At 38.5% G+C, this 12,273-nt stretch overlaps 2 protein-coding genes across 8 annotated transcripts; one reads left to right on the plus strand and one right to left on the minus strand.

The window, feature by feature from the left end:
• The first annotated feature begins 294 nt into the window (after window positions 1-294).
• Window positions 295-1,981, plus strand: Dhrs4 (Dehydrogenase/reductase 4). Its single transcript, XM_066295238.1, has 7 exons — window positions 295-543; window positions 937-1,114; window positions 1,167-1,241; window positions 1,291-1,437; window positions 1,490-1,624; window positions 1,674-1,726; window positions 1,780-1,981. Exons 1-7 carry the CDS (start codon window positions 488-490, stop codon window positions 1,892-1,894), a joined length of 759 nt encoding a protein of 252 aa, XP_066151335.1. The 5' UTR covers window positions 295-487; the 3' UTR covers window positions 1,895-1,981.
• Window positions 1,972-12,064, minus strand: Mgtor (Megator). Of its 7 annotated transcripts, none has more exons than XM_066295178.1 (8): window positions 11,747-12,064; window positions 9,779-10,222; window positions 4,886-9,699; window positions 4,138-4,711; window positions 3,551-3,643; window positions 3,124-3,228; window positions 2,678-3,058; window positions 1,972-2,325 (listed from the first exon to the last, which is right to left on the minus strand). In XM_066295178.1, exons 1-8 carry the CDS (start codon window positions 11,898-11,900, stop codon window positions 2,231-2,233), a joined length of 6,660 nt encoding a protein of 2,219 aa, XP_066151275.1. In that variant the 5' UTR covers window positions 11,901-12,064; the 3' UTR covers window positions 1,972-2,230. The 7 variants fall into 7 exon arrangements, with proteins under 7 accessions (XP_066151275.1, XP_066151272.1, XP_066151274.1 ...); XM_066295175.1 differs by having other exon boundaries at window positions 3,332-3,643; XM_066295177.1 differs by having other exon boundaries at window positions 3,551-3,646.
• Between the last annotated feature and the right edge of the window lie 209 nt (window positions 12,065-12,273).

The raw sequence follows: 12,273 nt of genomic DNA on the forward strand, positions 1-12,273 counted from the left end.
CACTTATTTTCATACAAAAAAAACACATTGTTTATATATTATATTATCTCATATTCATTTGAACCTAAGAAGATCCAGGTGTATTACAATTTAATTCCTATGATCAGCTTTGCGTTTGCAGCAGGAAATTGTTCCACCAGCACCATCTGCCGTTTTTTTTCGTTATATCTCCACGCAATATTTGATGGTTATTTAATTACAAGGCTGACGTATGTTTGTGTCAGTAATCACATTAGTGCAACAAGGACAAAATGATTTGGACGGCTTTATTTTTAGCTCATATAAAGCTCCCGAACGGAATACGCTAAATTGTCCATTGCCAAATTATAATTCATAAATTTAATAATTTAAATCATGGACTTAAAGATAAAATTCTGACCTTTAGTCTTAGTGGCATCGCTTTTAGTGAAAAATAGTTTCTAAAGTACCCTTAAAAGAACGCAAAAATCAGGTTTTCATAAGAAGACACTTCACAGAAAAGACCAGAATGTCTTTAAAACGCTTAGGTGGAAGGATTGCAATTGTTACAGCTTCTACTGACGGGTAAAACTCTTCTAAGTCCCTATTTTTCCATCACATCACTTATTCCTGAATACAAAAATTTTACTGATACCTAAGTAGCGTTTAAATGCACTTTTATACTGTTTGTGAGAATTCAAGTTAAAAATTGTAAAATTGACAGAGACCTACCGTATGCATTACATTCCTGTTTACTCTTGTAAAATTATTATTATCCTAAAGGAAATAAGCGAATAAAATTGAATAAAAATATTATATTCATAAATAACATAATATCCCCTAATTGTTTTGGATAGTGTAGTTTTGAAGATATGGATATAGGCCTATATACGTGGGACACCCTGCATAGTGTTATATAAAATGCATTGTTGAATTTTTAAAACAATTTAACAATACATTTCAGTTTCTCTATTTCAGCATTGGATTTGCCATAGCACAACGTTTAGCTCGTGAAGGGGCCAAAGTCATAGTCAGCAGCAGAAAAGCAAAAAATGTCGAAAATGCCACACAAAAACTCTCTAAAGAAGGGCTTGAAGTCACCGGTCTTGTATGTCACGTGAGCAACGCTGAAGACAGAAAGAAACTGTTTGACGAAGTATAGTTTAAACTTCTAGCAAAACCATGAATAGACAATTAGCTCATTGCAGGCAAAAAAATTAGGGGGGTTGGATATACTCGTGTCTAATGCTGCTGTTAATCCGGAAATGGGAGGCGTTCTTGATGTACGTACATATGTAATGATTGATACAATAAAAATAAAATTAAATTTAGTGTTCTGAAAGTTCCTGGGACAAAATCTTCGAGGTAAATGTGAAATCTTCTTTTCTGTTGGCGAAAGAAGCATTGCCGCTTTTACGGCAAAGCAAAGTGGGCAGAATAATATTTATTTCCTCCATTGCAGGCTTCCAACCAATGAATGTAACTAATTCTCCATAATTACTTTTTTAGTAACTAATCGCTTAAACTGCAGGTTCTAGGAGCTTATTCGGTGAGCAAAACCGCCCTTCTAGGGCTAGTCAAAGCAGCCTCAATTCAACTCGCCTCTGAGGGCATTACTGTGAATGCAGTTTGTCCAGGAATTATCGCCACAAAGTTTTCTTCAGCCGTAAGTCCTTTTTATTCTCAAATCTATGGTTTTAACGTCGCGTAAATAGATTACAGCGGATGATACCAAGGATATTGCCATAGCTCAAATACCCCTGGGAAGGTATTGTCCTATTTCTTTCGCAAGATTTCTTAGTATTAAAAAGTTTGTTACAGGTTTGGGAAAAGCGAAGATATTGGAGCATCAGTGGCGTATTTGGCCTCGGATGATGGCACTTATGTTACAGGGGAAAATTTGGTAGTTGCAGGAGGGATGGTATCGAGACTGTAAGTCGGGACAAAAAATAATTAATTTTTGGTGATTTTCTTTTGTATAACTAAGGATTAAATGCGAAATAAAAAACAACCTTAAAGAGTACTAGAAATAATGATAATTGTTAAATGACATCCAACACAGCTTAACGTCCGGAAACATTTTTGCATCCTTTCCAATTAATCAGTACACAAAACTTTTTGAAATATTCTTACTACTTATAAAAAAACATATTTTACATTTATGAATGAAACAGGTAGGTAAAGTTATTTATTTAAGGAAACTAACTATAAACGAAATCATCTCTGAATAGAAAGATAACTAACTTAGGAATGAGAAATGACTAATACAAATTCAAAAACGACCGAAAGGGCGCTGCATTCGAGACCTCGGTCTCCGGGGTGCGGGTTGATTACCGCCAGGGTTTCCATGATTACCTCGTCCCATTCCTAAAACGACGGAATATGAATTAATAACACTTGGAGTAACTCCCCACCAACGTCACTTACGGCTAAATTTATTCATTAGGTATCATACGTTTGGAAGAAATTGATAAGTTTGGGAAACGTTACAATGCACTTTCGCGTCACTGATAAACCAAAAATTGATTTTCTAACATTGCTTTAAAATTTTCTATGTTCAGAATTCCTGAATACAATCATCAGTATCGATTGTAATATCACTTTTTAACAGGTTTTGAAGTAACCTGGATTTTTCTAGGTTTTATCAAACTACATATATTAGTTTATAAATTGAGTCGAAAATTTGCCTAAATGTATGTAAACAATCATTGAAACTCACCATGGGGCATTTGCCTCTGCAGCGAACGCCTCGCGTCCCCCCAAACAATGGGGGTTGGCCCCACCCTTGACCCCCTGGCGGGACTCATCCTCATTGACCGTCTAGCCGAGGGACCATTTCCTCGCGTTGCCCTCCTCGCTTCATTCGGGCTCTGAGAGGCTTCGGCTTCCCGGCCTTCCTCCTCTCCTTCCTCTGTTGACGGCGGTTTCTCGCCCTCAGAAGTGACCCCGTCGTCCCCCTCCAAATCCTCATCTGGACGATTATCATCCGTAGACGGACCTGCTTGCCCTGGCGGGCCCATCGTGGCCTCCTCCGAACTACCTTCACCTCGAGTCTCACAGATATTTGAGTCGGTACTCACAGATATTTGAGGATTTTCTTCTATTTATATTTGTTACCATTCACATATAAGACACAAAATAATTTAAAAAAAAAGGGTAACTTACCATCACTTTGGGTGGTCTGTCTATCACCCTGTTCCTCTGCAATATTGGGGATGGATTCTTGGGGAGATGATTGCAAGGGAGTTGTAGGAACACTGCGACCGGTACCTGCAACAAAGACCAATTATTAAGAATTTCCCGTGTCCATCTAGTCCATCGATTAGCCAGAAACCCAGTCCGACCACTCGACGAACTATCCACCATCACCTACTATGATCATCGACTTGGGGGACCTCCAATAAACTATGCTCCGGGGGCTCCCGCCCCTGGGAGGCGGTTCCCCCGATGGCCAACTGCGACTCGTTAAATGTAAACCGGCCAGTAGCGCTGGTCGGGACATGGGGGGAACTCACAGCTTCCCCAAAACCGTCGGAACGGCGATGGGGAAATAGAGTGGGAGTTGAGGGCACTATACCATCATCGAGCATACCTTCGTCTAAGAGCTGGTGCCGGTAGGGCAGCGGCGGTACCACACGCTGGCGGGGACTTAGTGAAATGGAGTGAACGGAGGAGCTCGATGGACCTGCTGCCGCTGTTTCGTTATGGGGAAGGTCGTGAAATTCGTAGGAGAATAATAGAGGTTTCGATATTTGTTTGGGAACTTAAATCGCTCTAATAATTTATAACATGAACAGCTATGCATGAACTTGGTTCGAAAGTCATTGAAAGTTGACAAAGTGGGCAACACCGTTTCTTGTTTCTAGTAGGTTAAGAAACGATAGCTCTTTAACGTCGTACGTTAACCAGGCCCTTTTAAAAACTTCTACAAATTTTCTCAATCAAAAATCAAAGAACTTTCTATGCGTTTCTCAGAATGTCGCAACATGAACAGATTTTATAGAAACTCCGTAGGATTTTCCGATAAAACAATTTTTCAAATTTGAAACCCCCTACCCCTCCCTATCAGTAATATCATATACACAACGGCGAAATTCTGTATTATACTCACAGAAACACTCTACTATTCCCCAAAAATTAATATCTCCCCTGTACAAACCTTAAAAAAAATCAACTTACCGTCAGTCCCACTGCTAATAGCCTCAGATTGGGCCTGCCTGTCCATCATCTCCACTTCTGCACTCTCTTGATTCTCACTCTGATTGGGCACCTCGCTGGAATCCTCAATTACCTCCACCTCATTGCCAGCCTCCTCCTCTTCTTCCACCTCCTGACAATCATTATCCTCATAGTTGTCCTGTTCCATTCCTTCCATGTCATATACCTCGGTGTCATCAGGTTCCTCTTGGTCATCACCTTCACCTTCATCCGGACCATCACTCTCCACTAGGATGATATTGTCATCGTCTTCCCTCTGACTACTAGTCGGCACTTGGTACTCCACTTCCAAGCCGCTGTCGCTGATACCTTGCTGTAGCCTTGTGCGTTTGCTCTGCTGCTTCAACTGGGACTTTTCTTCCGCTTGACAGCTATCTGTATCAGGATCTCGTTGACGTTTCAAACCTGCTTGGGTCGTTGTCACAGTGTTCGAACTACTGGAACTCGTGCCTTGTTCTTGAGTAGGGCCACTACTTGGAGGTTCCACTCTAGGGGAAATCACTGCTAGAGTTTGTTGTTGAGGAGCTGTTTGGATCTACGGAAACAAGTTTAGACTTAGTAAAGTAAGGAAATATTTTCTGTATCAATATACACAAAAAATTATTACGTTAATATTACATTCAGTAGTTTTATAAATAAATATTTTGGATTTTATGAGTCAAACGTCTTTCATTTTACTCAACTAAATAAAATGGAACATTGACTTTACCTGCATAGAATTGTCATCATCTTCTGAAGACTGTGTTGGGGGCACTGCTACTTGTCTAGCACCCAACATGGCGGAACTAGCAGAACTTGTGGCTGGCACGTACTCGGTGTGGGACGAAGTAGGACTGCTAGACAGAGCCTCGATAGACGAAGTCCCAGTAGTGTGCACCTGTTGTTGTGGAGGTACCATTACAGCACTAGGAGTTTGAGTTGTTGGCAATACTGCGGCTGTTCTCAATTGCTGGGACATTGGTCTTATACTGGCCAATGGGGGCTCCCCACCACTACGCCAAGGTTGAATAGGAACTGACTGGGTTTGAGTATTGGTTGAATGCCCGGGAATTGGTTTAATATCAGCAGTGGGTCTCTCAGTGGAAGACTTCTCGCTGGAAGCAGAACTAGTGCTGGGCTTGGAGCCTTGTTGCTGTCCCAACTTCCTTTCTAACTGACTAATACTATGTTTCAGTGCTTCTACCTCTGATGTATGCGCGCTCTTTTCCTGCTGTAATTTTTCTATCAACTCATCTTTCTCTTGCTGCAAGTTGCTAATCCTCTCAACAAGCTCATTAGTGTTACTATTGCCATCAGACTGTTCTCCTATATGCGCGAATTTGTCGTGTTTGGAAAGTTCTTCTCTCAAACCTGTATTCTGTTCAGTCAGACTCACTATTCGGTCTTTAGCGTTTTTGAAAAGCGTCTTGAATTTTTCTTCCTTTTCTTGTGAGGATTGTTTCAATATATCAATTTCCTTTTTCAGCGAATCAAGCTGCTCTTGACTGCTGCTCACCTGCTGGTTCAACTGATCTACATTCTCTTTATGTGAAGTCTCTAACAAGTTCACCCGCTCTTCATGCTCATTCTTCTGTTGCTCTAGTAACTGAATTTGCTTCTCCGCATTCTGGTTTTGCTCACTTTGACTTTGCTCGTTCTGTTGTCTAAGAGATTCAATATCCTTAACTTGGTCTTCATACTGAGTCTTATATTTCTTGGCAATCTTTTTCACCTGAGTTAAGTTATTTTTGAGCTCACTTATCGAGTTGTCTTTAGCACCTATTTCTTCAGTTAGTGATCGGTTTTCTTGAGACAATCTCAAGTTATTCTGAGTCTGCTGATCTAAGCTCTCACTGAGTTGTGAAGCTTGGTATTGCAGGTTTTGTACCTGCTCCCTCAGCTTGCTAATCTCTTCACTTTGATTATTGTTTTGAGTCCTCACGGATTTTAGTTGATCTTCCAGTTTTGCAACTGTTTGTCTAATATTGTTATTTTCATCAGAGAGTTTGGCATTATTGCCCCGCTCCACAGTCAACTGCTTTGCTAAAGTTTCCCTTTCAGTCTGCAGCTTTTTCCAATCCTCAGGGCTAGTTCTGTTGGTTTTTTCAATAAGCAAATTAGCCCTCTGCCTCCATCGAGTGCACTCAGCTCGTAAGGAGATATTCTCTGTATGCATCTGATCAGCTTTAGTTTGCAGATCTCTATTTTTTTCCTGTAGAGGAGCTAACTCACTTTCCATTTGTTCAGCCCTTGTACGCAGCGTTTGCATTTCACCCAATAGCTCATCTCTTTCGTGCCTCAAGGCTCTATTACTGTCAGTAATTGCATTTAATGTTTCCAATCTGCGCAGCACTTCTGAATGTTTGGATGCAGAAACATTAGTAACTTCAAGCTTTTGTCTCTGAGCTTCAATCTGTTCTTTAGCCTCCTTTAGCTGCTTCGTAACAGAATCAAATTGGGATTTAAGCCTAAAGTGCTCAGCTTCAATGATGTCAGCTTTGCTCACAGCAATATCCTTCTCGCGTCTCAAGTATTTAATAATCTTAAGAAGCTGACCTGATTTGTGGACTTCGTCTTCTGTGAATGAACGATTAAGGTTTTCGCCAAGACTAGAATTTTGACTTGTATTAAGATTATCTGTGGAGACTTGAGATTGCAAAAGGGTGAGTTGTGTGTTTAGCTGCTGAATCTGGTCTAACAGAAGGCTGTTTTGTTCTTCCATATTCTTAAATCGCTCGTCTAATTTTTGTTTCTCCTCATCAAGCAATTGTTGTTGTTTTGCAGCGCCTTGAAGGTGTTCATCCAAAGCTTCTACCGCTCGATCTTTTTCAGATTTTACCTGTTGAATCTGACCATTTGTCTCATCAAGTTCTGCTTTCAAATCGGTTAAACTTTGCAAATCGGCTGAGTGCAATGTTACCTCTCGGGCGTATTTGTTTTCTGAGGCTTTTAACTGCTCATTCATGAATTTCAACTCACTTTGAGTCTTCTCCAATTGCTCTCTGGCTGACCGCAGATCCAAGCTCCGAACATTGAGTTCTTCTTGCAACTTTTGAGATTTGCTTCTAATATCGGCTGCTGCAATATCCTGGTCATCCATCTGAATCGATAGTTCCCCTTGCAATTCTGCATTTTTCTCTTGCAACTCCCGCACCAGTTGCTTTTGCAATTCAATTTCTTTTAAATGTTCTTGCTCTTTGTCTAAAACTTCTTCTAGTTGTTTTTCGGCGTTTTGAGCCACATTGAAGTACTCCTCAGATGCGTCTTTGGCACCTTTTAGTTTGGTTTTTAATGAGCTAATTTCAGCTTCAGCATCTGCCATATGCTGCTCCAACTCCCTTAATTTTCTGCCCTCAATACTTGCATCAGGAATTGCAAATACTGAACTTTTAAGTTTTCTAGATAAATCTTCAATGTAGACAGTTTTGTTGATTAGATCGTTTCGGAGTTCCGAAATTTCTTTACGTAGTTTATCCGCTTTAAGCTTTTCCTCCTCCATTCGCTCCTGTGCTTGCTTGGACTGTTTCTCTAAATGTGTAGTTAGCTCCCTGAAATGCGTCTGCTCCTCCTCAAGTCTTCTGCGCAAAGATGAGCACTCTAAGTGAGCTTCGTCAAGTTTGGCTTCAAGCCTCAGCTTGCTTTCTGCTTCATTGCGCTCTAAAGTAGCTTTGATGAGTTCAATATTGCTTTGCAGCAAGCTTTGCTGATGGGAATGTTGTTTAACCATTTCAATTTCTTTCAATAATCTCCTTTCAGAGTCTCTGAGGAGAGCGTTTTCTTTTTGGACACTTCCTAGAATAACTTCAGCCTTTGATGCTTTAGTTTGGTTCTGAATCGCTTCATCTTTGAGGTAAGACGCTGCCTGTTCATGCTTGATTATAGCTTCGCTATATATTTTGTTTTGTTTTTCCAGGGCTATTATCTGCTTTTTGAAAATTTCTGCGTTATTTTGGAGAACTTTGAATTTCTCTTCGTTCAGTTCTGCTTTAGATGTGAGTTGGCAACTCATTTTTGTAAGTTCCTTAGACTCATTGCGCACAGATTCTAGTTGCTCCAAAAGGATTTTCTCATGATCCAATCTCTCTTTCCTGTAAGTCTCATACTCTTCCTTCATTTCTTCAACTTGCTTCTTGTATTTTGTTATCTGAGTTTCTAAATCCTGCACTTTTTCATCAGAATTCGCATTAGAATCTGAAGCCTCAGATTGAGTTTTATTGAGAGTTTCGCCACTGTCAACTGTACCAAAGGCTAAATTCACTGAGGCATCTCCTCCTCCTCCTCCTTTAGCAGCTTGCGAATACAAGTTCTTATACATATCCCTTTGATTTCTTAAGGTAGCCATCATTTTTGTCTGCTGCTCTCTCTCTTCAAGCAACTCAATTTGCGATTCTCTCAAGTCTTCCACCTTTCTCTGCAAGTTAGCAACAGCGGCTGGGTCAAAGGATTCTATTTCTTCTTGCCTTTCCGTCAAATCTCGTACCAGTGCTAACAATTTCTGGTTTGTAGCTTGGAGCTCAGCAATATCATTAAAGGTAACTAGACGCTTTGTGATGATATCTGCTGAGCTAACACTATCACTTAAATCATTATCAGTAGAAGTACTTGAAGATCCAACTCTAGAATGCTCAACTTCTTGCAACAAATGCACAACTTGCCGGGAAAGATCTGCGAGTTCTTTTTTCATTCTTTGGTTTTCTCTGGCTACCTGACCTTCCATTCTTCGATTCTCAACATTAGCTTCGCGTAGTTGTTGCACCTCTGCTAATAGCGAATCATTGGATGCTTTAAGTGTTTCATTAGCGTCGAGTGCATCACTGAATTCCTGGCGCAGCTGGGTAACCTGTGGGCCTTTCTCTTCGATTTCTCTCACAATGCAATTGATGTAGTTGTTGAGTCTTACACATTCTTCTGATTTACTTGCAAGTTGTTCTGAAGTTGAAACATAGCGTGAGTACATTTCTGTGTAAGTCATGCCTGATTTCATGACTCTAGAAACTGTGGCTGCAGATGATGAAAGCCCTTCAATATCTTTGCTAATTGACCCGTTTTTGCACTGTTCAATTAACTCATTAGCAGTTTCCAACTCTTTTTTAAGCATCGCAATGCATTCATTCTTCTTTGAAATGATTTCCTCATGAGCCAACCCAGATTCCTTATGTTTAGTTTCTAAATCCCCATACTGCTCAGTGGCCTGCCTCAACATCTGTTGAACCTCATTCAGGGCATTCCTCAGTTCTTCTGCATGCTTCTGAGTCTCCTCAAGCATGGATTTGTATGTGTTGGTCATCATGGTTTTAGCATCAATTTCAGAGACATATGATTCACTAACTTTCGAATGAGTCTCGTTCAAATTAAAAATTTTCTGAGCCAGTTCTTCATTGCGAGCTGCTAAGCTTTCATTTAGTTCAGTGAAGGATTTTAATTGTTCAGAAGCAACAGTTAGTTCTTGGGTTTTTTCTAAAAGTTTCGTTTCAAGTTGAATGCAACGAGATGAGTTGTCTCTGCGCATATTTAGAAGTTCATCAGTCCTGTTTTGAAGCTCTTCTGTAAGAAATTAATAGAGAATAATTACATAGAAAATATTCAGAATTGTTTGTCAAAGTTTTAAAACCCATTTACTTACCTGTAAGACTTTCAATTTGACTGCTCATCAAAGCCCGTTCCTGCTCCAATCGTTTCTCTCCATATTCCAAAGTAATTCTCATTGACGCCACTTCCTCTGCTTTAGCCAAAGCCTCACATTTTGTGCTGACAGCGTCCTGCAGCTGCTTGGTCAAAGTTTCAATGTCCAATTGCAAGCTTTCAATTTGGGCGTTCCGTCTTTGAATCATCTTTAAAGTCTCGTCACGTTCGTCTACGGCCAAATTGCGTTGATGTCGATACTCCGCAGCCTCTGCTTCAAGTTGGTTGGACTGCGTTTGTAATCTAATAAGTTCAGAGGAAAGATTTGATACTTGGGATTCCAATTGGGTGATTGAGATGTTGGCAGCTTCGAGGCGCGCTTTGTGCGCTTCGTTTTCGCTGGTAAGTGCTTCATTTTGCCCTTTGATTTCTGTGAAGCTTTTTTCTGCAAAGATGAAACAAGTGAAAGGTTTGTATCATAATAGAAAAAAAATTAATATTCATCCTACATAGATATATTATGTATGTATCTATGTAGGATATCCCAGAAACAATGATACAAATAAGCATTTGTTGCTAGAAGCTAAAACATAGTGATCAATATATCAAAATTTGAACTCTTTGACCAATTTAGTAAATTTATCACTCACTAGCATTATTTTCAGATGTCACTGATAGCCTGATTTTTGCCAATTTAGGAATACACATGGTTCTCCCCTAAGAAGTCCATATACTGAATATATTCCCATTTAAATTTTCAAATATTTAATAACTTATAGTAAAGATAGGGTTGATAAATTAATGGAATTAAAGAAACCAATCTATTTTTGCCATAATGTATTATGTATCTTGAAATCTAAACTGGTTGCTGTCTTTGTATTTTAGCATATAAAATATGCATTTTTTAAGGCAACATCATTTGCACTCATTATTTTTACAAATAACTGAAAAAATTATTACTAATATAGAAACAATATAAGTAGAGAAAAAACGTTTTAAATCAGTCAATTAAAATATTACTAGATAGTCAATGGAATGCCACAAAGAAGTTTGATATAAGGGATCCTTGCTCCTGAGAATGTATCACCCTGTAGATATTAGCAACAAATTGTGAATCTTAATTGTTTAGATTCTAAAAAAGAAACTATATTTTTAAGATATCTATTTTTTATCTCAAAAACTGAAGGAGCAATGAGATAAAATTAAATACATTTATTTATTTTATTTATTGTTTTATTTAATGGTACGCTTTACAAACACCTAGAGGTAAATCACATGCAAAGAAAATGAATTTCAAAAATATACATATAACACTAATGAAGACCCAGCTACATCAATAAAATAGGTTTTAAATTACTAAGGTTAATATAAAAATATCTGGTATCACATCTTTAGAGATAAACTCATTAGAAATAGCCATATTAATTAAAAGCCATATATATGGGAACTTAAGGCCTAGAGAAAATAGATCAGGATACAACATTCTTAAACTAATCTTCAATTACTTATATGCACATATAATGATCCCTTCAAAGATTATCATTAAACGAAGGTATAATAAAACTGAACTTTCACTTAGATTATTTCTTTATAAAATGACCATGAGATGATATCTACATCTTAAAAAAGAAGCCCACCACCATAAAAAGAGCTTTATTTCATAGGGTAGGTTGGGTATGTTAAATATTAAATCATTACAATGGGTTCCTTTCAATAAACTAGCAATCTTGGATAGAGGGCCTCATTATATATTATTGGTAACTAAACATGTGCCAAAAAATAAAGATAATTTATGTTAGGGTGATTTTGGCGAAAGGAATAAAGTGTATTTCTAATTACCATAAAAATTAAAGTGATACAAGTTCTGCCTACAGTTGAAGGCTCCCTTGAAGATATTCCTTGAAAATCATTTTGCATCTTCGTCAAAGGAACAAAGGCCTCTAATATTTAGTTAACTACGTCCACTTACCTGAATTAGTAATTTTCGTCTCCAACAAAGCTTTCGAGGTGATAAACTCCTCGAACTTTTCATTGACGAACTTTGAAATTTTCTGCCCGATTTCGGCGGGCACTTTTTTCCACTCTTCCTGGCTCACCACCGAGGCAAAAAGGCACGTTTCCATGTCGTCGGACTGTGCACAAACTAGCCTCTGGTCTAATTTACTTTTTGCAGGTCATACTATAGTTTAATGGTGTAAAATGGTTTATAGCGATAAGAAAGTGCCAAGACTTGAAGAACCATGCAACTTCATTTTGCAAATGAAAAACATGCCGGCTTGCAGACTTGCATTGTTGCCACATTAGCTACATTTTCTTTCATAATACAGTAAAGCACTTTAGAAGCTCTGATTATGATAATATGTTACAATCAAATTATGTTTAGAATTTTTTTTTAATAGGTTTGATAAACAGGCAGAAAAAAAACTAACAGAAATATATCTAGAAATTTAACTAAATAAGATACAATAATATATAAAGATCATTCTTAAGTATTAA

This window comes from Euwallacea fornicatus, chromosome 22 (assembly GCF_040115645.1).
Source record: "Euwallacea fornicatus isolate EFF26 chromosome 22, ASM4011564v1, whole genome shotgun sequence".
In the NCBI taxonomy this organism is placed as follows: Eukaryota; Metazoa; Arthropoda; class Insecta; order Coleoptera; family Curculionidae; genus Euwallacea; species Euwallacea fornicatus.

What these genes read in the sequence shown, in the direction of transcription:
- Mgtor (XM_066295172.1), bottom strand. Translation starts at nt 11,900, where the DNA reads ATGGAAACGTGCCTTTTTGCCTCGGTGGTGAGCCAGGAAGAGTGGAAA. An exon ending in GACGAAAATTACTAATTCAG is followed by an intron (nt 10,223 to 11,746) that starts GTAAGTGGACGT and finishes TCATCTTTGCAG; the next exon opens with AAAAAAGCTTCACAGAAATC. An exon ending in ATGATGACAATTCTATGCAG is followed by an intron (nt 4,712 to 4,885) that starts GTAAAGTCAATG and finishes TTGTTTCCGTAG; the next exon opens with ATCCAAACAGCTCCTCAACA.
- Dhrs4 (XM_066295238.1), top strand. Translation starts at nt 488, where the DNA reads ATGTCTTTAAAACGCTTAGGTGGAAGGATTGCAATTGTTACAGCTTCT. An exon ending in GTTACAGCTTCTACTGACGG is followed by an intron (nt 544 to 936) that starts GTAAAACTCTTC and finishes TCTCTATTTCAG; the next exon opens with CATTGGATTTGCCATAGCAC. An exon ending in AAATGGGAGGCGTTCTTGAT is followed by an intron (nt 1,242 to 1,290) that starts GTACGTACATAT and finishes AATTAAATTTAG; the next exon opens with TGTTCTGAAAGTTCCTGGGA.